The sequence below is a fragment of the Bison bison genome, unplaced genomic scaffold (assembly GCF_000754665.1).
Source record: "Bison bison bison isolate TAMUID 2011002044 unplaced genomic scaffold, Bison_UMD1.0 scf7180017864118, whole genome shotgun sequence".
Taxonomy (NCBI): Eukaryota; Metazoa; Chordata; class Mammalia; order Artiodactyla; family Bovidae; genus Bison; species Bison bison.
In genome coordinates this window covers 5,045,637-5,069,042 of record NW_011494690.1, presented here as the reverse complement: position 1 = coordinate 5,069,042, position 23,406 = coordinate 5,045,637, and the positions used below count along the sequence as shown (strand labels likewise).

The 23,406-nt window shown below is 36.0% G+C and overlaps 2 protein-coding genes across 2 annotated transcripts in view; one reads left to right on the top strand and one right to left on the bottom strand.

The window, feature by feature from the left end:
• Positions 1-314: 314 nt before the first annotated feature.
• SLC24A5 (solute carrier family 24 (sodium/potassium/calcium exchanger), member 5) lies at positions 315-22,337 on the top strand. The gene is made up of 9 exons (XM_010839545.1): positions 315-435; positions 1,302-1,481; positions 13,060-13,143; positions 13,234-13,337; positions 14,183-14,283; positions 16,671-16,954; positions 19,349-19,555; positions 21,432-21,533; positions 22,005-22,337. The coding sequence occupies exons 1-9, from the start codon at positions 315-317 to the stop codon at positions 22,325-22,327; spliced, it is 1,506 nt and encodes a 501-aa protein (XP_010837847.1). The 3' UTR covers positions 22,328-22,337.
• The window catches only part of MYEF2 (myelin expression factor 2), a 34,603-nt gene continuing 30,656 nt past the window's right edge, over positions 19,460-23,406 (bottom strand). Inside the window, exon 18 of the mRNA XM_010839559.1 lies at positions 19,460-23,074. Within this exon, the coding sequence (XP_010837861.1) occupies positions 22,911-23,074 (164 nt within the window). The 3' untranslated portion in view covers positions 19,460-22,910. The remainder of the gene's footprint in view (positions 23,075-23,406) is intronic.

Here is a 23,406-nt window from a genome sequence, read left to right as displayed (position 1 = left end):
AAAAAAAAAGCAAAGCCACTATGAAGACAAAGAATAAAATCAGTCCACAAAGAACGAGCTGCCTCGATCTGCCCTCAGGGACCATGGGTCAGGGGACTCTCCCCCTCCTCTCCACCTCTTCCAGCCTCTCTGAGGCTTATGGCTGCTGATCAGAGTAGCTTGACTGACTCCAGTCACCCTCCCTCATGCGCTGGCCTTGCTGTGATGTGCCCTGGGCAGGGCATGGGGCAGGAAGGAGATTCCTCACATGATCCAGCTTAATCCTCCTTTTCTCCCTTCCCAAGGCTGCACGCTGCAGAAACATTGCTACTGGCATGCAGATCAAAGGGGGCCCACGGTGGGCAAGACGGGCCCTGCTCCTCGGCCTCCTCTGGGCTACTGCGCACTTGCCTCCCCCAGGGGCCTCCCTGGCCCGGCGTCTCCCAAGGGCTACAGGTAGGTGGACACTGGGGTCAGCCACCCCTGCTGCTGCTGCCACATACAAATAAACAAAGAGAGGGGAATTCTTACTTGGCTTACTTTTGCTTGTGCTTGCCACTGTATTTGCTCTCATTTTTAGCACTTGGTGGGGCTTCCCAGGTGGTGCAGTGGTAAAGAATCCAGAGACGCAAATTTGATTTGATCCCTGGGTCGGAAAGATCCCCTGGAGTAGGAAATGTCAACCCGCTCCAATATTCTTGCCTGAAAAATTCCTTGGACAGAAGAGCCTGGCGGGCTATAGTCCATGCAGTCGCAAAGAGTCGACACGACTGAGCATTTAGATTATTTTAGCGTTTGGTAGGATATCAAACACTTTCAGTTCTTCAGATGTTATTGCTGGAGACTTCATCACGGAAAAAGGAATCTTTCATCCTAGAAATTCTCTCTGCAACAATTAATGATTCTCTGTGAGCCTTGAGATTTGTGGACAACTTGGGCTCTGAAATGGGAAAATGAGATTGCACAGATATTAGAAATTTTTATCTTCAGATATATAGTTTCTAGTTTAGGAGGAAAAGGGGTTCAGAATTCCCTTTTAGAGTTGAAGTAGACAAGGAAAACTGATTTCATTATTTCTTCTTTTAAATTCATCCACTATCTTTATTTTATTTTATTAAAACACTTCTTTTGGGTCCCAAAGACTAATATTTTTAAGGATCTATAATTATATCATAGTCAAAAGAGATTTATACATTTTCACCAGAGTTCTTAAAATTCCACCCAGAAACCCCACACTTACTATTTTCTTAAGGAATTTCTCTTTGTGGGCTTGGAATGCGTGACTTCAATATCCTTCAGTTTCACCTCCTTTTCCTTACCAGGAAATAGCACCCAATGTGTTATATCCCCATCATCGGAGTTTCCTGAGGGCTTTTTCACGAAACAGGAACGTGCAGATGGAGGCATCATAATCTACTTCCTAATTATCCTTTACATGTTCATGGCTGTGTCAATTGTCTGCGATGAGTACTTCCTACCATCCTTGGAAATCATCAGTGAATGTAAGTAGCTGGAAATCTCCGCTATAACTTCCCAGAATAGTGATGCCACACACATATATGCCTGTGTTTGGAGAAGCTCAGTAACAATCCTGCCCATCTTACCTGGCTGCAGGACACTAACGTCTGTGTTGTGGCGTCCTGTACGTTGAGGAACTGGCCTGACTGTGGTTTTTCTTGGTAGCTCATGTACAGCAGGGCATCTTTAATGGGTATAAGGCAACAATCATACGGACTACGTCTAAAAACTGCCAGTTTGTCTGCTGTATAGTCTAGCTGTTAGTAAACTGTTTCAAATTTTATACACAAGCACTTGGTGTATACTCCTAATACACTGGGCTCCTAATACTTGCCATCAAATACTTCAATTTTTTTTTAATTTTTACTCTGAAATCTCTGTAACTTTTTAGAAATAGTAGATGATAAATAAATGCCTTTAAGAACCACCCTTCTACCTCTTCCTTTACCAGTATCCTATCAGGAGGGAAAGGAAACTAATTCATGTTAGTGAACCAACAAATATATAAATAAGTCCTGCATCTCATGTAAAGTGACCTCAGGGATTAGGTAATCAAAAATTAAGCTCAGTTATTGGTTTCTGGGAAATAAGATCTGCCAAGCCCTTTAGTTCTGTTTCTTGAATCATGTGTATCACCCAGCATTCTGAGCATAGACCTTACATGGGTGCACTGGTCCCTAAAATCAGGATACCAGTGATGTATTATGGTAACTAAGCAAAAGTGCCTGCATTTCCAGGCTCTATCTCTTGTTTAATTAGTTTAACTGGTTGAGCATGCTCACTTCAGAGAAGGTCGAAGTTCAGGATTAGATTTCTCACTGCATACTCCCAGGATTGCACAGAAATAGCATGCACTCTCCCCATCGCCAGACACACACACTGCTAGCACTTCTTCACAGAGGGAAAAAGCATGAATGTAGACTCTCCTTTTTCCCCTTTTCCCCTGGCCCCTTCCCCCACCCCTGCTGAAATGCAAGTCATTTTCTCTCTTTTCTCTCTTGTTAGTGCAGTATAGCAATATCCTTAGGACTTAAAACAGGATGTGGCAACAGTGGAGTCACTCAACACTTATTTCTGTAATTCAAAATACTTATAGAACAGGTCAGTGTAAGTTTATTATAATTATTATTTAATTTATATACACAGTTTTACTTTGATATTATATTTGACATGGACATTTCTTTAATAGAAATTAACATAATATTTTACTTAGATTGATGAAATGCAAGAAAAATAGAAGAAAAAGCATAAACTTTCCTACATTACTATCCCCCAGAGATCCCCACAGTTGTCATTTGCTATATTTCCTTTTAGTCTTTTAGATATTGCTACACATACAGTCTGAGACTGTTTCTTTTTCCTAAGATACTATTTTATTGTGAACATTTCCCCATATTATTAAATAGCCTTCAAAAACTTGATTTTTAATGGTAGCACAATACTTCCTGCTTCTGTAAATGATTTCAGCACCTAACACTGGTTTTTATACAGAATGAGCCCTCAGTAGAAATTTATCACAATTTTTTAAATTATTAGTTTTATTAGACATTTGATTTTTAAATTCTTTGTCCTACATAATGCTCATACTTGTATCAAATCTCTGCAAACTTCGCTGACCATTTCCTGACAAAGATGCAGAGCTATGCCTATTTTAAGCTTTATTTTATACATTGCCGAAAACATTTTACAAAAGGTGTGCCAGCAAAAACCTCCACAATGTGTGGTAGCTTCCATTCCAGAAAACCATAAATAATATCATTTAAATGTCTTTGTTAATTGCTTTAAAATAGAAGTTTATTTTATAAAATTTGCATTATCTTATTATTTGTGATGTTAAACATTTTACATAGGTACTGAAATTTGTGGTTTTATTCTTATGGTTTTTTTGCCCATGTTCTAATTAGGGGAGTTATTTGTCTTTTACTTATTGATTTCCAAGATTTTTTATAATATAAATTTCTAACATAATTTTCCTATCATATGCTTTTTTGGTTTGTTCAGTTTTGTATTTTGTGTGTTTATTGCATTGAAGTGTACATAGGTAAATTTATAAATATTTTCCTTTATGATTCTTCTTTTGGTTTTATACCTAGAAAAACCTTTTATCTCTAGGTCAGAAAAAATTTCATCTTCTCTTCTACTGACAGTTTTTTCTTTTCTTAACATTTATTTATTTATGTTGAATATTTTTATTTTTTCCACTAAGAATTTGTTTTGTTATGATACATTGCTGTTTTATGAAAAGTTGATCCATTATCTATACCCTCAACTCTATACTCTAATGATCTATTCATGTTTGTGCCAATACCACACTTTTCATTAGAAAAACTAAATCATATTAATTATATAAAACTAAGAAATTAAAAATTCAAGGTACTATCTCTCTACTTAGAATCTTTCTTTTTCTGGAAAATAATAAATCCCCATCCCCCTTTTTTGCTTTCTTGACTGAAAGAATGAACCCATCCAGAATTTTTTTTTTAATAAAAACCTGTCTTGGGAGTGGTAAATAAATAAATAACGTTTCTAGCCCTGCAGAAGAAACCACCTCATTAAAATTTAGATTGATACTTCAAAATAATCTTAAGTAACTTCATGAAACATCTATAATAAGTAACTTCATATATATATATATATATATATATATATACATCTATAATAACGACTTCCACCATGCCACTTGTGGGATTACCTTGAACATCATCAGCAAACATGCATTTCTCAAGTGAACTGCCTTTTGCTCTGAAATATAACACAGTTGCTATTATGGATGTGTGACTGATGGATGCCTACGCCACTGCTTATCTTCAGCTGCTAAGAATTGATCCCTGTCTTGAGTATTGAAAATACTGGCAACAAAATGAAATAGAAATAGTGCTAGCTTGATTCATTTTTAAATGCCTATAAATTAACTCTGTCATTTCTCTTTTCAAGGCCTTAGCATGGTCTTGTCCAAATTAGGACGTCAGCAATAAAAAACAGGCTCTCTGGGATCTGTTTACGTCCACAGAAACTAGCTTCAGAAAGTCTGTAAATGCTTTACACTTCCCCATAGTTCTTTGATGAGCATGAGTTATACAGTCCCACCCAACAAATAAGTATTAATATTAACCTCAAAATAATTTACTGAGCATTATACATTGTACTGGAATGTTATTAACTACTTATGTATTTATTATAGTTATTTTTCATAACCAATTATAGAAGACCAAACATGGTTCTAAATTAAATATATAAGGTTTTAGCTCTTCAAAAAACCCTACAAAGTAGGGACTATTAGATTGGTTTTACTAATGAAAAAACTGGGGCTGAAAGAATATACAAGTTCTCAAGACTACACAGGGCTTCCCAGGTGGCACAGTGGTAAAGAATCTGCCTGCCAATGCAAGAGACACAAGAGATGCAGGTTTAATCCCTGAATCAGGAAGATTCCCTGGAGGAGGAAATGGCAACCCATTCCAGTATTCCTGCCTGGAAAATTCTATAGACAGAGGAGCCTGGCGGGTTACAGTTCATAGGGTCACAGAGAGTTGGACATGACTGAACATACACACACACACACACACACACACACAGAGCCAGTACACAGGAGAGCCCTGGTCTCTTTAATGTCAAAACCCAAGAATGTTTTCAATTGCTATATAATATAATTTTACACATCCTTATTTGAGATTAGCTGTCATAATATGGTTGTTTCAGAAGAACTGTTCTATTTAAATAATTTTAAAAGGTATTTTTCACCCAAGGGCACCAAAAATTTTGGTTGAAAAATACATCAAATAGTCATTGTAACTACAGAGGAAGTATACTACAAAATAATGAGAATCTACTGAGTCATTTTAAAACATCAGTTAATTTTTCTGGAGTTGAGCTGTAGGAGTTGCTTGTATATTTTTGAGATTAGTTGTTTGTCCGTTGCTTCATTTGCTATTATTTTCTCCCATTCTGAAGGCTGCCTTTTCACCTTGCTAATAGTTTCCTTTGTTGTGCAGAAGCTTTTAAGTTTAATTAGGTCCCATTTGTTTATTTTTGCTTTTATTTCCAATATTCTGGGAGGTGGGTCATAGAGGATCCTGCTGTGATGTATGTCGGAGTGTTTTGCCTATGTTCTCCTCTAGGAGTTTTATAGTTTCTGGTCTTACGTTGAGATCTTTAATCCATTTTGAGTTTATTTTTGTGTATGGTGTTAGAAAGTGTTCTAGTTTCATTCTTTTACAAGTGGTTGACCAGTTTTCCCAGCACCACTTGTTAAAGAGATTGTCTTTAATCCATTGTATATTCTTGCCTTCTTTGTCAAAGATAAGGTGTCCATAGGTGCGTGGATTTATCTCTGGGCTTTCTATTTTGTTCCATTGATCAATATTTCTGCCTTTGTGCCAGTACCATACTGTCTTGATAACTGTGGCTTTGTGTACGAGACAGCAAAAGAGACACTGATGTATAGAACAGTCTTATGGACTCTGTGGGAGAGGGAGAGGGTGGGGAGATTTGGGAGAATGGCATTGAAACATGTATAATATCATGTATGAAACGAGTCACAAGTCCAGGTTCGATGCACGATGCTGGATGCTTGGGGCTGGTGCACTGGGACGACCCAGAGGGAGGGTATGGGGAAGGAGGAGGGAGGAGGGTTCAGGATGGGGAACACAGGTATACCTGTGGCAGATTCATTTTGATATTTGGCAAAACTAATACAATATTGTAAAGTTTAAAAATAAAATAAAATTAAAAAAAATAAATAAAATAAAACATCAGTTAAGAATTTCAGCAACCTACTGGGGGTTGTAAATTAATGTTATAAATGGTTACCCACAATAATTAATACGAGAACTAAGCATTTTGTTTACGATGTACGAAATTATAGCATCGTACTGTGGAACCAAACCATCATGTTTGATTCAATGACATTCTGTGGAGTACACGTCTGAGTTCCAATCTAGGATACAATGGTTGAATCGGCCGGCCCTGGCCCACCCCAGCCCCATCGTCCCATGATCCACTCTTCCAATCACTGACAGTGGTTCATTTGGTTATTAGCACAAGGGGCTTCAGCATGGTGAACTCTAGAAGTGGCTGGGACTGCAGTCTCCGTGCAGGGGATATGTTGGAGGTGGTGGAGGACAGAGCCTCTGGCTGATACTCTGGTCAGGCCCAGCTTAGACACATGAGTGCTTTCTCTGTCTGTAGCTATACACATTGGTTCTATATACATTGGTCTGTCAATTACCTCTAGAACCACTACCACTTGAGGCTTCCACCAAGGATCTTTCTCTTTCTTGCTCTACTCATGATCATTAAAGTCATATAACCTCTCCTTCGCATCTCAACACTAGGAAAGCAAGAACACACAAATCCTGAGACATTTTGTTGTGATCTTAACCAAGTAGATCCAATATGAGAAAATGCTGTTGCTATACCACCTTCCTTTAATCTTATCTTCTCTTTTATCCATTTAAGTTCTAAAGGAAAAGAGGCTAAAGATGATTCTTTGAATACATTTGTATATAATAGAAACTATATTAATTTACAGCCCATAGTAGGATGATTACCTCTCATCTTTATAAGCAGTTCATTTTTAGAAACACAAAAGTTCAGCAGAAAGCCAAAACAAATCCTTTACATATCATTTTAATATGTAATGGGGATCTCCTAGAGTTATTTCATCACTGTTTAGAGTACCTTTCTTTAACTTTTCTGAGGCTAACTACAGAGAAAACTGAGAACCCCTAGTGATTGGTCGGTCACTTGATACTGCCTAAAGTCCACAATGAGCTAATTATGAAATTTTTCGTCTTAAATGTTACACTAATATGCTATTCAGTTGACACTCTAATCCCTCCACCATGTTGATCCTTTGAAGTATAACATGTCTTAAGTGAAAATGATCTTAACAAGGTTTTGGGAAACATACTTAAATAAAATATTTACTTTTTTATTAAAAATTCTTTTTATTCATTCTGCTTTGAACTAATATTTGTCCATGTTCTATTTTATGTTTCAGAAACAGACAATAAGAAAGAAATACAAGTTTTAATTCCAGGTAGAATTGATTCTAAATTGATAAAATTGAAAGGGAGTCAAATAATTCTGTGAGTATGGCATTTGGATAGCCGACAGTTTCAGGGGATTGTTTGATTCTTAATCCTTATGAAATTTACAGAGGCAAAGCCTTCCCCAAGAACAAAGAATCTAAGAAGAGTGCTTCCTCCCAGCCACACAGGCTCTCCTCTTAAGAGCATTTTCATCCTCTTTGCTTTTCTTTTTCCTCTGATCTAAACTAATCTGAATTTAAAATATAAATAAATACATTGTGGTTACTTTGGATTGCATCTAAATCTACCTTACGTATACAAAGATAAATAAATGTCAAGTGGTCTGGATATTACCAAAATGCTATTGTAGAGACAGGCAATAATAATAATAAAGCTTGCATTAAATCTCTTCACTTACCTTCATGGATAACAGAAAGAGCAGCTTTTTCAACTCAAAAAGATCTAAGTGCCCATCCCATCTCTGCAACTACTACCTATGTGACCTTGAGCAAGTTATGGAAACAAAACTCAGGTAATTGTGAGGTTTGGAGACAAAAAGTCTTGCATGTGGCTTTATATGATTGACTTACAGCAAGTGGAAACTAATTAATATTATAGCTGTTAGATTAGGGCATGGGGGCGTCCTTTTCCAGTGGAATTGGGCTTTTCAAAACATTATACAGGGCTTCAGAATTTGTTCCGTTATAGCTCAGACAAGATATGAGATGATAACTATAAAGTACTCAAAATGTTTTTATTTACTATTAGAAGCATCACAGAGCATATAGATGCAATTGTGCATGGAGAGGCTAGGCATTTATTCCAGTGATGCTGACTTTACTCAAAATATTTCTAGAAATATATTTGAAATTAATGTCAGAACCAATTTTGCAAATCATAAAAAACACTGGTTTGCTGTCATACTTCATTTTGAACCCTAAGTAGAATTACTCAGCATGACTACCCACCATAGTCACTAGAATTGGGTCTGAATGACTTTTAATTGCTTTCAAAACTCAAATCCATTCACGAAGCATAAAAATTTGCTATCACTGAGGACTTTATAAAATTGTGCCAGAAGACACCAAATTGCTTATAGCCTAGTCTTGTAACTCTGTTAAATTTACATGTGAAAAGAACTGAAACTATATTTTTTAAAAGGTAGCAGCAGTTAAAATACAATGATAAAAGTATAAATGATGCTCCCTCCCATCTGTTTTCTCCTCTATCTTCTAAATTTTCAGTTAACATAGGGGTTTTAATTATAAAAGGAATTTATCTAACAATAAGAGGTGGTCCAGAGGCGTAAGGCATAGAATTCATATTTTATACTTTTTTAAATTGATAAAAATTAGAAGATACCTTAAAGATTTGTATATTCCAACCCTCTTACAGATGCCAAAATACAAGCCTTGTCTGAATGACTTATCTAAATTCTCACATTAAGGTACTGGCAGGGCCAGAAGCCAGGTTTCCATTTTAGTTTAAAACTCTTTTTCTATATTATATTTCTAGAAAAAGATTTGCAAAGATGGTTATAAACTTTGCAGCATGGTATCAGAGAAGAGAACATGCTTAAGAAAAAGTCTGTAATCAGTAATCAGTTCATTATCATAAAGTTGCACTTTATATAACCAATGTAATATCCAAACCTATAAAGAAAACTCACCTTGAACATTTCTACTATATCCTCAAGGAAATATGATTAGTCCTTTAGAGTAATAGAGAGGGAAAAAAAATAATAGCTCTGGGGTGGGGGGAGAACAGAACAATTTATCTTTAATAATAAACTATAACAGAGAGAAATGCTACCCAAAGGTCAGTGAAGACAAAGCCAGTCGATTCTAAAGTTCAAAGGTATAAACCATTCTACAAAATATGCTTAGAACCTTAAGATATAACTTGTTAAAATATCTTTGAAGTTTTATACATCCATCTGTAGAGAGCTCTTCTTTTCATAACTCAAATAGAGCCCAGTGAATAGCAACAAGCTTTATTGTTATTGCCTTTTGAGAAGGAAATTGTTCAGAAGGGTCACTTATTTTCTTACCTTGCAATAGCCAGATGGATCACTTTTTCTCTCTCCAGATTGAATTTTTCTAATGAAGCATTCTTCAGCCAGCATTAGACGAAAATCAGCCAATCACTCTTCAGCTGCCCCAAGTTTAGACAGTTTAAGATATTTTGTTCTTTTTTCAATTTCCTCCATGTATTAGTTAACCCTGATTTCATTCAAGAATTCATGGTAATATCACTAGATTTATACATTCTCTGGAATATGCTAGAACACTTCTGAATTATTACTAACTCTCACTAGCTATTTTTCCCCCTAGAAAAGAATACAATGGGCCAAGTTATGTACCAGTGCCACGAGGAAGGGAAGAAAATGATTCAAGCACCTCCCATCCTACAATTGCGTCAGTGCCTTTCTGATCCTGAGTTTCTGTGGTGAAAAAGAAATAGCACTGGACTTAGGTATAGCTCAGCGGGTAAAGAATCCGCCTGCAACGCGGGAGACCTGGGTTCCATCCCTGGGTTGGGAAGATCCCCTGGCGAAGGGAAAGGCTACCCACTCCAGTATCCTGGCCTGGAGAATTCCATGGACTGTATAGTCCATGGGTCACAAAAAGTGGGACATGACTGAGTGACTTTCACTTTCATGTTTCATGCTTAGAATCAACAGACTTGGGGTTTACACCCAAACTCCTCACATTTAAGACCCTTACTTTCCATGTAACTTTAAGTTACTTAACCTTCTGGTTATCTGTTTTTTATATGTGAAATGGAAATACCACAACTCATATCTAAGAACTTCCCCGGTGGCTCAGATGGTAAAGAATCTGCCTGCAATGCAGGAGACCTGGGTTTGAGCCGAGTTGAGAAGATGCCCTGGGGAAGGGAATGGATGCCCACTCCAGTATTCTTGCCTGGAGAATTTCATGGACAGAGAAGCCTGGCAGGCTACAGTCCATGGGGCCACAAAGAGTAGGACACAACTGAGCAACTAACACTCATTTCCGAGAATAGCTGAGATGATTAAATTATGTATATGAAAGTGAATTGTATGCAATGAATATATTAATTCATAGATAAAATTTTTAAGAAGTTAATAGAACAATATGCTTCATCTTTTCTAAGTTTTAAGACCAACTGGACCTACTATGTATCAGAGTTGTAGTAAAAGTATAAATACTATATATATATGCAAAATCACTCTAACCAGTTAAAGAAATGCTATGAAATATAACTTACGTAAATTATTACTTCTGTCCCTTCATTAGTCACCACAAGTAGTGTTCATCAAGCAACATGACCAAAGGCAAATAGGATAGAGAACTTGGATTTGGTTAACTCCATCCTGAGAGGATTTTTCCCAGTGGAGGCATAACAGGTAGCAAAACAGTTCGGACTACAGCTGGTTGGACCACTGAGACCAGATAGCCTCATGAGGGTAAAAAAGATGACTGTGGCTGGTATCACCAGCAAGCAACACTAGATGTCTTTCTGAAAGTGAAAGTCACTCAGTCGTGTCCAACTCTTTGTGACCCCATGGACCCCATGTGACCCCATGGACTTTATGACCCCATGGATCTTCCCAACCCAGGGATCAAACTCAGATCTTCCCAACCCAGATCTCCTGAACTGCAGGCAGATTTATTAACAGCTGAGCCACCAAGGAAGCCCAAGAATACTGGAGTGGGTAGCCTATCCCTTCTCCAGCAGATCTTCCTGTCCCAGGAATTGAACCGGGGTTTCCTGCCTTGCAGGCTGATTCTTTACTGGCTGAGCTACCAGGGAAGCCCATCTTTCCAAGCACTTCTCACATTTTTCACAATGAAAGCCCAAGTGCTTGCTAGGATCCACAAGGCTTTGTATGATCTGGCTCTCTCTCACCTTTGACTTCATCATCTACAGCTCTCCTTCACACACTGCATTCCAGATACTCTGGCCTTTCTCTGTTTCTTGAACACATAGGCTAACGTCTACCTCAAAACCTTTGCACGCATTCCATCTGCCTATATTACTCCCAGGTCTATGTGTGGCTACTCCCTCACTTTGTTAGCATCTTGGGGAAGTCCTTTCTGGTTACCCAATCTAAAATTACAGTCTTTCCTCCATGAAATTTTATATCCACCTTCCTGATTTTTGAGCTTCCCTGGTGGCTCAGATAGTAAAGCATCTGCCTACAATGCAGGAGACCCGGGTTCAATCCCTGGGTCGGGAAGATCTCCTGGAGGAGGAAATGGCAACCCACTCCAGAATTCGTGCCTGGAAAATCCCATGGACAGAGGAACCTGGTAGGCTATAGTCCATGGGGTCACAAAGAGTTGGACATGACTGAGCAACTTCACACCTAACTTTTGCTCCTTCTAACACAATATTTTTTTCTTGTCTGTTTACTCTCACTGAAATTAAATTCCAGAAGAGAAATGTTTGTCTGTTTTGTGACTGCCACATTCCTATCACATAAAAAAAGCATCTGGTACAGTAGGTGGTCAATAAATACAACAAATAGATAAATAATAGTCAGGTGTTCCAGTTATCAATGGCTTATGAAATCACCCCAAAACTAGGGGCTTAAAAGAACAATCATTTCAGACTTCTCATAGCTTTAAGGGTTTACTGGCCTCAGCTGGATGGTTCTTGCTTGAGGTCTTTCATGCAGTGATATTCAGAAAAAGGACTATAATTATCTGAAAGCTCCCTCCTTCACATGTCTGGTGCTGGGACGGGAGGATTCAAAACTGAGGGGCTGAAACAGCAGGGCTTCCTCAGGCATCTCTATGTGGGCTCTTCACAAGGTCTTTCCTATATGGCAGCCAGGGATTTTATGTGGTAGCTTAGGGCTCTGAAGCAAATGTCCCGAGAGAGAGAACAATTAGAAAGCTTTTTCACCTTTTATGTCCTAGCTTCAGGCATGTGGTTCTGTCATACTTTCAGCAGTCACAAAGGCTCTTCTAGGCTCAAAATACATAAACTCTACCTTGTTTTTTGTTTTAGTTTGTTTGACAGGGAGTGGACAGGTTCTGGAAAACCATGTGGGCAGAAATATTGTAGCTATTTTTATAAAAATTCAACCTGCTACGCCACCAACAAAAAAGAAATCAGTAATGTCAAAGGCAGATATCTCAGTAGAGAAGTAGAACTTGAGGTGGACTGGAGAGTGAGCAACAGGTAATGGTCCTCCAGGTAAGAATAAGGAAATACTGACTACAGGTGACAGGGACTCAACCAAGCACACCAGAGTTTGAGGGTCTGGGAAGACTGTCAAAAATTAATAATATACTAAACAATAAACATTGACAAAGGATTGCTATCAATGGCTTGGAAACTGAATTTTCATTCTAATTTTAACTTTCTGATATAGGGTAAATAATGCCTAGAAGGCTGCCTGTGTTGGCTGTTTTCCAGTTGAAGTTAGTATCAATGGCTTTCTATGAAAATGTAGCTTTGGTATCTATTTAGTTATGAGAACATGCTCTCCCATTTGTCACTTTACCAGGCTTAATATAATTTCATTTGTCTTCAGCCTTAGGACTGTCCCAGGATGTTGCAGGTGCAACTTTTATGGCAGCCGGTAGTTCAGCTCCTGAATTAGTTACTGCTTTCCTAGGTAAATACCACTCCTTTTATTTTTTTGCTTAATTGGTGTTATTTGATCTTCTCCAAGTCAACACTAACTTAGCTACTATCTGGCTCATAGGTGTATTTATCACAAAGGGTGATATTGGCATTAGCACCATTCTTGGATCTGCAATCTATAACCTCCTTGGTATCTGTGCAGCCTGTGGCTTACTATCTAATGTGGTACGTAAGAAAACCTTATTCAACAAAATATAGTCTTGACAAATTATAAGAACTGCTTATTGTCAAACCACAACATGAATCAGCCACAGGTATACATATATCCCCTGCCTTTTGAACCTCCCTCCCATCTCCCTTCCCATCTCACACCTCTAGGTTGATACAGAGCCCGTTTGAGTTTCCTGAGACATACAGCAAATTCCCGTTGGCTATCTATTTTACATATGGTAATGTTTCCATGTTACTTTCTCCATACATCTCACCCTCTCCACCCCTCTCCCCATGTCCATAAGTCTATTTTCCATGTCTGTTTCTCCACTGCTTCCCTGCTCTTCAGTACCATTTTTCTAGATTCTATATATACACATTAGTATATGATATTTATCTCTTTCTGGTTTACTTCACTCTGTATAATAGGCTCTAGGTTCATCCACAGAAATAACAGAAAATAACAGAATTTGACAGAGTTTGACAGAAAAGAACAAAATTCTGTAAAGCAATTATCCTTCAATTAAAAAATAAATTTATAAAAAAAAGACAAAGAAAAACAAAAGAACTGTTGATAGTCTGGAACAAACAAGGCACTAGGAATGTGTTCAATTAAGTTTATTAATCAGTAGAAAAACAACATGTATTCAATTTTAAGTTAACCCACAAATACCTCTTGGTCAAATTTATGAAAATCAGACTAGGTTTAGAAACACAATTTTTCTTAAAATTCCTTTCTCTAAAAGCAATATGTAAAAGATAACAATGTTTAACTACAAATATACAAATAATTTTAGTCTTACACTAAGCAAGTACTTGAAGAAGTAACAGTGTAATGGAAACATTAATTATTTTTACAGGTTTCAAGGCTATCATGTTGGCCCCTATTCAGAGACTGTGCGGCATATGCTATCAGTGTAGCAGCACTTCTTGCCATAATATTTGACAACCAAGTTTACTGGTAAGCTTGAAAAGATCATTACTCTTATGTAAAACAATGACAGAGAGTACTTTTATAAAATTCTAGTTTAGTAACTTTTTTTCAGAAATGTTATTTCTTTCATTCTTAATTATCTACCCCTTTCATACATTTTCCTGGAGATCTCTGAGCTAACCTCGTCATCACAATTGCTGGTGGGGTTGTTCTCCCTTCGCAATTTTTCAGTCAAATCAGTCTTCCTTTTTGTCTAACCAGCAGATGTTACCATCCTTCTTTTTCCCTACTGACTACCTTCTCAGAAAGCTTCCAAATTTTAGATGTTTGTTAAAGCCCCAAGAGGTGGCTTTTTCCTCTATTGGGTTGTTTACCTTTCCTCAGTTAGAAGTGGCCATGATCACACAATTAGAGATAACAAAGAAACAAAGTCCCTTTAAATTCCTCCAACTTTTTCCCTGATGTTCATTTAGTAAGAGAACTATAGCCCTCTTCCTCTAAAAATTAAAAATGTTTTAGGTTTCAAGACTAAAAACTATTTGTTTTATTTATAATCTCCCCATGCCTTGTCGTTCTAAGAAAATGGAAACAGTCACTTTTTCAGCTAACACGTACCAGGTATTTGTTAGGTATTGATCACAATGAGATGAGTCTTAACAGATGAATAAATGTCAAACATAGACACACAGACTGTACATTGCCTGATGGTGGAGGTCAATGGCACCCCTCTGGAATACTAGAGGGGTGCCATTTGGCAATGCTGCTCTAATACCTGCTATCAAGAAACTTCAAACCTAGCAGGGAGTAAATTTTCAAAGTGAATCTTTCTGACATCTAGTCTGTCTCCCAAGGAAAGACTGTTGGTTACAACAGAAGTGCTTCTGGGACTTAGCAGTTGTCTGCCAGGGGACAATGACTGTGGGAGTATCCAAGCTAATGCTCCTTTCATTAGGGATATCAAGAACTCTGTGCTTTCAAGCTGTAGCAGTGATTCACTAGCTATAAAATAAAAGGTAAATGCAAGGTTCAAATGTCATGATATCAGATAATCAAACTTCTCTAAATAGCAAACCAGAGTATAGGAAAATGGTGCAAGCCAAACTCATTTACATTAAAATCATCAAAAAATCTCAGTATAGCAAATTGAAAAGCTTCAGCCAGTCTAACATATTCTGATTTAGCACAGAATTCCTATACCAGAACAACTGAAATGAAGGGATACTATATTCTTGTAATTATTATGTTTTTTCAATGAACTTAAGTGGATAAGCCCCATCACTATTCATTAGTTTCACTTTCACTTTGAAAATCTGTAATTACTATTATTTTCAAATAGGGCTTCCCAGGTGGCTCAGAGGGTAAAGAATCTGCCTGTAGTGCTGGAGACTCAGGTTTGATCCCTGGGTTGGGAAGATCCCCTGGAGAAGGGAATGGCAACCCACTCCAGTATCCTTGCCCAGAGAATCCCATGGACAGAGGGGCCTAGTGGGCTACTGTCTGTGGGGTTGGAAAGAGTTGTACAGGACTGAGCGGCCTACACTTTCACTTCACTTCATGAATACAAATATCCAAGAAGCTCAGTAGACTTCAGGTAAGATGAACTCATATCCACACTGAGACACACTATAGTCAAACTTTCAAAAACAAAGAGAACCTTGAAAGCATCAAGAGAGAAGTGAATCATCTCATACAAGGGACCTCAATAAGATTATAAACAGATTTAACTTTCAGAGGCCAGAAGGCAGTGGGCAGATACATTCAAAGTGCTAAATGAAAAAAAAAGTCAACTGAGTCCCATATCTGGCAAAACGGTCCTTCAATAGTGAGGGTGGAATTAAGAGATGTCAAGCTAAACAAAAATTGAGGGAGCTCCTTACCACTAGATGTTCCTTGCAAATAACATTCAAGGGAGGTGTGCAAGGTGAAATGAAGGGACACTAGACAGTAACTTGAAGGCTTATGGAGAAATGAAGATCTCAATTAAGGTAAATACATGGGCAGTTATAAAAGCTGGTGTTATCCTAACAATGGTTAGTAACTGGACCTTTTGTTTCCTGCATGATTTGAGAGACTGGTACATTTAAAGGAAAAATATTCGGACACAACTAAGTAACTAACACACATTTTCAAAGAACTTTCTATGCTTGCTATTTTGAAGGATTCTACAAATTAAGAATGAGTTTATAATCCTTGTTTTTAAAATACAAAAAGGACAGTGTCGAACTTTCATCAATCAGTAAGTCTTTAATAATGTTGTAACCAAATCTGGACACATCTATAAAATCAAAATGTATCTAGAATACTTCTGTTCTATTGTTTCATTAGAAAGTTAAGCAGATACTGCCCCAAAACTACTAACTCTAAAATAACTTTCACTTTAAATTGAAAACCACACAAATTTCTCTAATTTATAGGTATGAAGGAACTTTACTGCTTTTGATATACGGATTATATGTTGTGGTGCTGTGTTTTGACATTAAAATTAACCAATATATTATAAAGAAATGCAGTCCTTGCTGTACCTGTCTTGTCAAAGCAATAGAAGAGAGAAGTGAACAACAGCTACTGATGGGATGGGAAGAAGAGGATCAACCATTCATCCGTAGGCAATCAAGAACTGACAGTGGAATATTTCATGAAGATTCTGGCTACTCCCAACTTTCTTTAAGTTTACATGGTCTTAGTCAGGTTTGTGAAGGTAATAACCCCATCATGACCACTGTTAAGTCTGTTACTAGCAAAACTTAATTTCATTTCAATTCGGCAAGTACTATATACTTACTACTTTAAAAATACTATGGGAATTTAGAGATGATCAAGAGGCAGACCTATCCTTAAAGAAGTTTCCAAATATTTCAGAAAAAAAAACAAAATAGCTAAAATATGAACATTTAAATACTGTATAGAGAAAGAAATAAAGTATAAACATAGTTCCTAAATGGGACAGATGGTAAAAAAAATTTGATGAGGATGGTCAGATAGGAAAGATTATCACAGAGACAAACTAAGCCTTGTAGAACAGTAAGATTTTAACAAATTGATTTACGGTAATAGCTACTGAAGTTTTATCAGACTTCATATGTCATAAGTAAATGATGCAGAGCTAAGAGTAAAAAGCATTCCATGGATTGATAAAGAAATAACATGGGAAAAAGGCTTGTCAAGTACTAACATAACTGGAGGACTGAATGTGCAGAATGGAAGCAGAAGAAAGGTGGATAGGAAGGAATACGACAGTCTTAAATGCTAGATCAACAGCATTTGCAGGTTTGCAGAGAAATTATCAGAACTGAAATATGAGATAAAAGACATGCTGCTAGACCAACTGATGTGTTTAACAGATGCTTAGACAAGGTGAAGGCAGTGGGAATACAAGAAAATAGATGTGAGACAATGCAGAGGAAGCATCACCAAGACCAGGCAACTGAAGGACTACATGGGAGCAGAGATAATTCTGAGGCTTTTGATCATGACAAAGTAAAATGAGAATACCACTTACAAATCTAGGAATTTAGGAAGAGCTGGTGTGAAGAAAAAGTAGGAAGGAGACAGCTGAATTTTAAACATGTGAAGCAGTAGCAAAACATGTAAATAAATGTTTATAGTATGTATGCTAAGTCGCTTCAGTCATGTCTGACTCTTTGAGACTTGATGGACTGTAGCCCACCAGACTCCTCTGCCCATGGGATTCTCCAGGCAAAAATACTGCAGTGGGTTTCCATGCCCTCCTCCAAGATCCCCTGGGGAAAAGAATGACTTACCCACTGCAGTATTCTTGCCTGGAGAATCCCATGGACAGAGGAGCCTGTCAGGGCTACAGTCCATGAGACTGCAAAGAGTCAGACATGACTGAGCAACTAACATGTTTAGTATATAGGAAGTCAAATTCAGCTACAGCCAGAAATAAAAATTTAGGGATTTTTTTTTAATAAAGTGGTTTTAAGAAACAGATTCTGCATTTTATTTAGTACATTAGACAAGGAACTTAGTAATTTATTATCTGAAAAAATTAAAACATGAATTTTCCCCTTCTTACAAAGATTATAGTTTCTAGTCTTTCAGGTACAAGAAGTATACATTTCTAAGTTAAATTTTATAACAAGAAACTAAAAAAAACAGTCCAAACATTTTTTTATTACAATAAAATTATATCTGTTACTTTCTGGCCCATTTGCTGCAATGTGGCAAAAAAAAAAAAATTATGAGTTATTTCACTAGTATTAGTGGTAATGTGACCTAATATATGGGCAAAACATTGGACTGGCCAAAAAGTTTGTTCAATTTTTTCCATAAGATGGTATGGAAAAAACCGACCAAACTTTTTGGCCAACCCAATATTTTATAAGTGCCATACAAATTTTAAACAATCTAAAGTGAAGTCTCCTTTTTATCTAATATATTATTATTGACTTCTTCCACCAAGTTAATAGAACAAATTGAATTTAAAAAACATACTCAAGTTTTATAAGTTACACTGTAGATTCAATACTACTTCCAATTTTCTTAAGGTTCTAAGAATTGTGGTGAATTTTGTTTAGTAAATTAATGAAAGAAAATGATGAAATAAGCCCCGTAAAATCACCTGAGAATCAGAAATATTCAACTTAATAAAAAGATTATGCTATAGCTATCTTTTACTCCCTAAGAATACATTTTGTGATACATAGGGCAGGCTAGAGGTATCATCAATACTGGGAAGTGGAGACAACTGGGGTTGCTAAGGGAAGACACCAGGTTAATCCCATAAGCAAAAGTTACTAAAAACCATCCACACTGTAGAAAATCAAGAGATGTTGAACTGACTCTTCAGAAACATTTATGTTTCTAACACACTTAGTGAATGAGCCTAAACACTCTGATGGATTTAAGACCCCAAATCAAGAAATGCTGAATATCACATTTTATAGTCAGCCCTGAAGTCTCAATTAGCTTCTTTTTGCCAGCAATATCAGTAATGAGATATTCAAATGTTTTAAATAGCCTCTTAAAAACTGATACAGCTAATTTATTTCAATATAGCTTCTTAAATGGACATTTCTAACTTAATTGGCCATTTGAGAAAACTCAAAATCATTTAATTTTTCCTTAACAGATCCGCCAAGTGTTTTCAACATGCCTGAAGCCGACTTAAAAAGAATTTTTTGGGTACTATCCCTTCCCATTATTATACTACTTTTTCTAACCACACCAGATTGTAGAAGAAAGTTTTGGAGAAAGTATTTTGTGATAACATTTCTTATGTCAGCACTGTGGATATCTGCATTTACATATATCCTGGTTTGGATGGTCACAATAACTGGTATGTATAATATCTTAAGAGCACAATTTAAAAATAATCAGTTGTATATAAGAACAGCATATATTCACTAAGTATAATCTAGTTAAAGAGAAAATTTGTTTTTCAGCAGACTAAAAATAAAGATTAGTGCTATTTACAAAAAGATTAAATATTAATATACCAACAAACTCACTCAGGTTTTGTGAGGTGTATACCACATGTCAAGCTATATGGTCACTATTACACAGCCCAGGGGTACAAGTCAAAGGAACATGTTATAAACGATGTCAAATTCACAGAATTTCTATTTTGCTAATAATTAAATCACATTGCATGGGTCCACAAGATAGTCTTTATACTGAATGCCATCCCATACTTTAACATATGGCAAGGTGCCAGTGTTTTGAGAAAACAATGGGTATTCACTGTTTAACTGGATTACATTTTGTTTTTTAATATGGCAATATAAATGTACTACAAAATGAATTACAAGGGTAAAAAATAAAGTCTCATTTTAGTTTCTACTACTTTCATGATTAAGATTTAACTATTACTACCTGGCCATAATCAGCTCTAGTCCCAAAGAACTCGTAGTTCAGAAGGAAAAACTGAATATAAACAATGTACAAAAAAAAAATCAGGAATTTCTCCCAAAAAGGTTAACCTGAATGGACTTAATCAGAGGTGAGCAACCCACCACCTGTGTACCCAAACACTGAGTCTCCTGTTTTTGCGAGTTAAGTTTTACTGAACAGTCAAGCCCATCCATTTATATATTATCCATGAATGCTTTCACATTACACTGGCAGAGCTGAATAACTGCAACAGAGATTGTATAGCCTACAAAACCTAAAAAAATTACTATCTCACCCTTTCAAAAAAAAGTTTCCTGACCTCTGACTTTTCTCAAATTAATATATGACTTAGAATAGTATGCTATTCTAAGAATATTTCTTTTTTTATGAGTAATATGGAAAAATCCAAGCCTGCATATTAAAGCTCTCCATAAATGTTCTCAGCCAGGTCACATTTGATGTTAGGAAAACAAGAAAAGAACAAAATCAAGTACTAGATCACAGAACAGTCCCCAAGACGATAAATGTTAGTGTTATTTATGTACATATGAACTCTGGCAAACCAGTAACAAATTAACAACCAATTACAGTTCCATTAGCAATATATAAGCATGCAATAAATATGCTACTTGAAGTTTTTTTAATTAACATTTTAAGAAGAAAAAAAAAGAATTGTAAAGCAAGTTTTCAATTACAATATAAAGAGCAGTTACATTCTAGTTCTGTTTCCCAAAATGGATACATTTATGAAAAACGATGAACTGCCATCAGATTTAACAGAGGTATTAAAGCGGAACCACAAAGTTAGAAAGACTCAAGTAGAAGCCTATTCTGTTTTCCTCAGATTTATGATTTCCCAAAGGAAACACCTAAACTAAGGTATATCACTAAAGTAGAACTTTAAAAATGCATACCATGTTAACACATTTACAGCCTAAAAATAGCTATAATATGCTTAAATCTGACCTTTTTAGGAAATGTTTTTAAAAAGGAGAAGAGAAAATGACCAATCTTATTGGCATATTTTAAGCAACAGCCTTGATAACAGTGGACATCCAAAACTTCTATAAGCATACCACATAGGGAAATTATTCCTTGGTAGAATTTTGTGTATTAAATATCACCATCTGTCATGAAAAATCTGTGCTACCTTGGTTACCAATTCACCAATATTATTCAAATATTTTGCTACCTAAAATCTAAGTACATATTGGTTCTGAAATCTAAATATGTCTATTTTCTTTTTCAGGAAAGAAATATCTGCAGAGAACAGTTAGTGAATCTATAAGATTTGTAATATATAATATCTATGTTTGTTACAGGGGAAACATTAGAAATTCCAGATACAGTAATGGGCCTTACTTTATTAGCAGCAGGAACAAGCATACCAGACACGATCGCAAGTGTGTTGGTTGCAAGAAAAGGTAAGAACTGGGTCCCTCAAGCTGCAGTGCCCATTCTTAAAAGCCTGACTGAAATACACTGAGCAAAGATACCTTTAAAATATTTCCTCAGTAACATACTTTGAAGAAAAAAGAACTCAAGAGGAAGCATTTACTATTTAATTAATTTCACTAAATCTAATCCCCTAAATAATATTCACCTGAAATGTGAATTAAATCGTAATTAACCATGTTAGAATGAAAAGCAACAAGTAATCTATATACCTTATTGAAAAATGGTTTAATAAATAAGGATAATTATTATTAGATAAATAAATGTTAAGACTTTAAATACTAACCCCCTAAACTTTAAAAATACAAATTCAGTAAGACTTTTGCTCTAATACAATTTTCCAAAACAAACAGAAAAAGTATCCAGTGTTTTTTCTTATGAAGCTTATTAATAAAATACAGTATTGGTATGCACATTTAACAACATGCTTTTTTTTGCAGGCAAAGGAGATATGGCTATGTCTAACATCGTGGGATCCAATGTCTTTGATATGCTATGCCTAGGTGTTCCATGGTTTATTAAAACTGCATTTATAAATCCATCTGCTCCTGTAGAAGTGAACAGTAGAGGACTAACTTACATAACCATCTTTCTCAACATTTCAATTGTTTTCCTTTTCTTAGCAGTTCACCTCAATGGCTGGAAACTAGACAGAAAGTTGGGAGTAGTCTGTCTGTTACTGTACTTGGGGCTTACAACATTATCAGTTCTATATGAACTTGGAATTATTGGAAACAATAAAATAAGGGGCTGTGGTGATTAACGTTAACAGTGTTATGTGGAAAATGTGAATGATGGGGAAGGGCAGAGAAGAAAACCTCCATTTCTTCATTTAACTCAAATAAAAAATATTCTGAACTTCAGAATCTAAAACTTACTTACAGTAGTTTTTTATCACCAACAAAAGTAATTTAAAGCCAATCAAAATCATATCCTAATTTGTCTGAGCCCTTTCTTTTCAAGGACAATTACATATATTAAACAGAAGTTTTGGAAAAAACCATCTATGCTTTACCTTACAATAAGTTGATAAAAGCTGGGGACACTTTTAACAAACAAATCCCACTATGCAGAACTGAAAATAACAAGAAAATGGCTTACTTCATTAAAAATAGTATAACCATTCATTTAAACTGAATGACCAGACTTGCTGTCTTAAAAACCCAAACTTGAGATTAACAAAAATCACACAGTATATTTAACACTATACTGTTAAAAAACTGGTGGGAGTTTTAGAAGTTCATTTTTACAACTTTTTGTAAGCAGACAGTATTACTTTTAAAAAATGACGTTTACTAGGAGATTCAGCAAAACAGATGTAAGAATGTTCCAACCGTGGTTTCAAATTATGCATTACGATCCAAGCGAACATCAATTTCTCTGCCACTGATTTTTATGCCATTCATTATTCTGCAGGCTTTTTCAGCTGATTCTGGGGAGTCAAATCTGACCGTTCCACAGCCTTTTGACTTTCCATTCTCCATTTTTATTTCTGCAAACATTACATGACCTGTAAAATAAAAATTATAGAATTACCTGTCAGTATAAACAGTTTCCATTTCAGTATACAGGTTTGAAATTTCTCATAGCCTATGAAGTGACAAGTAACTTGGCTAAAAACATTAATGATTTTAAAATAGCACATCATATAAGTATTACTCTCATCATTTTATACTCTGTATATAATGCAATTCATATACAGTAATAAATAAAGGTTATAATATACAAAATTGAAATAAAAATAAATTTGCTTAGGATTTAGTATTTTATTAAAATAAAAAATTTTAATGTAAATCTTTACTTGAATTTTATAGCAAAATAAGGTAAGCTAGCACAAAACAA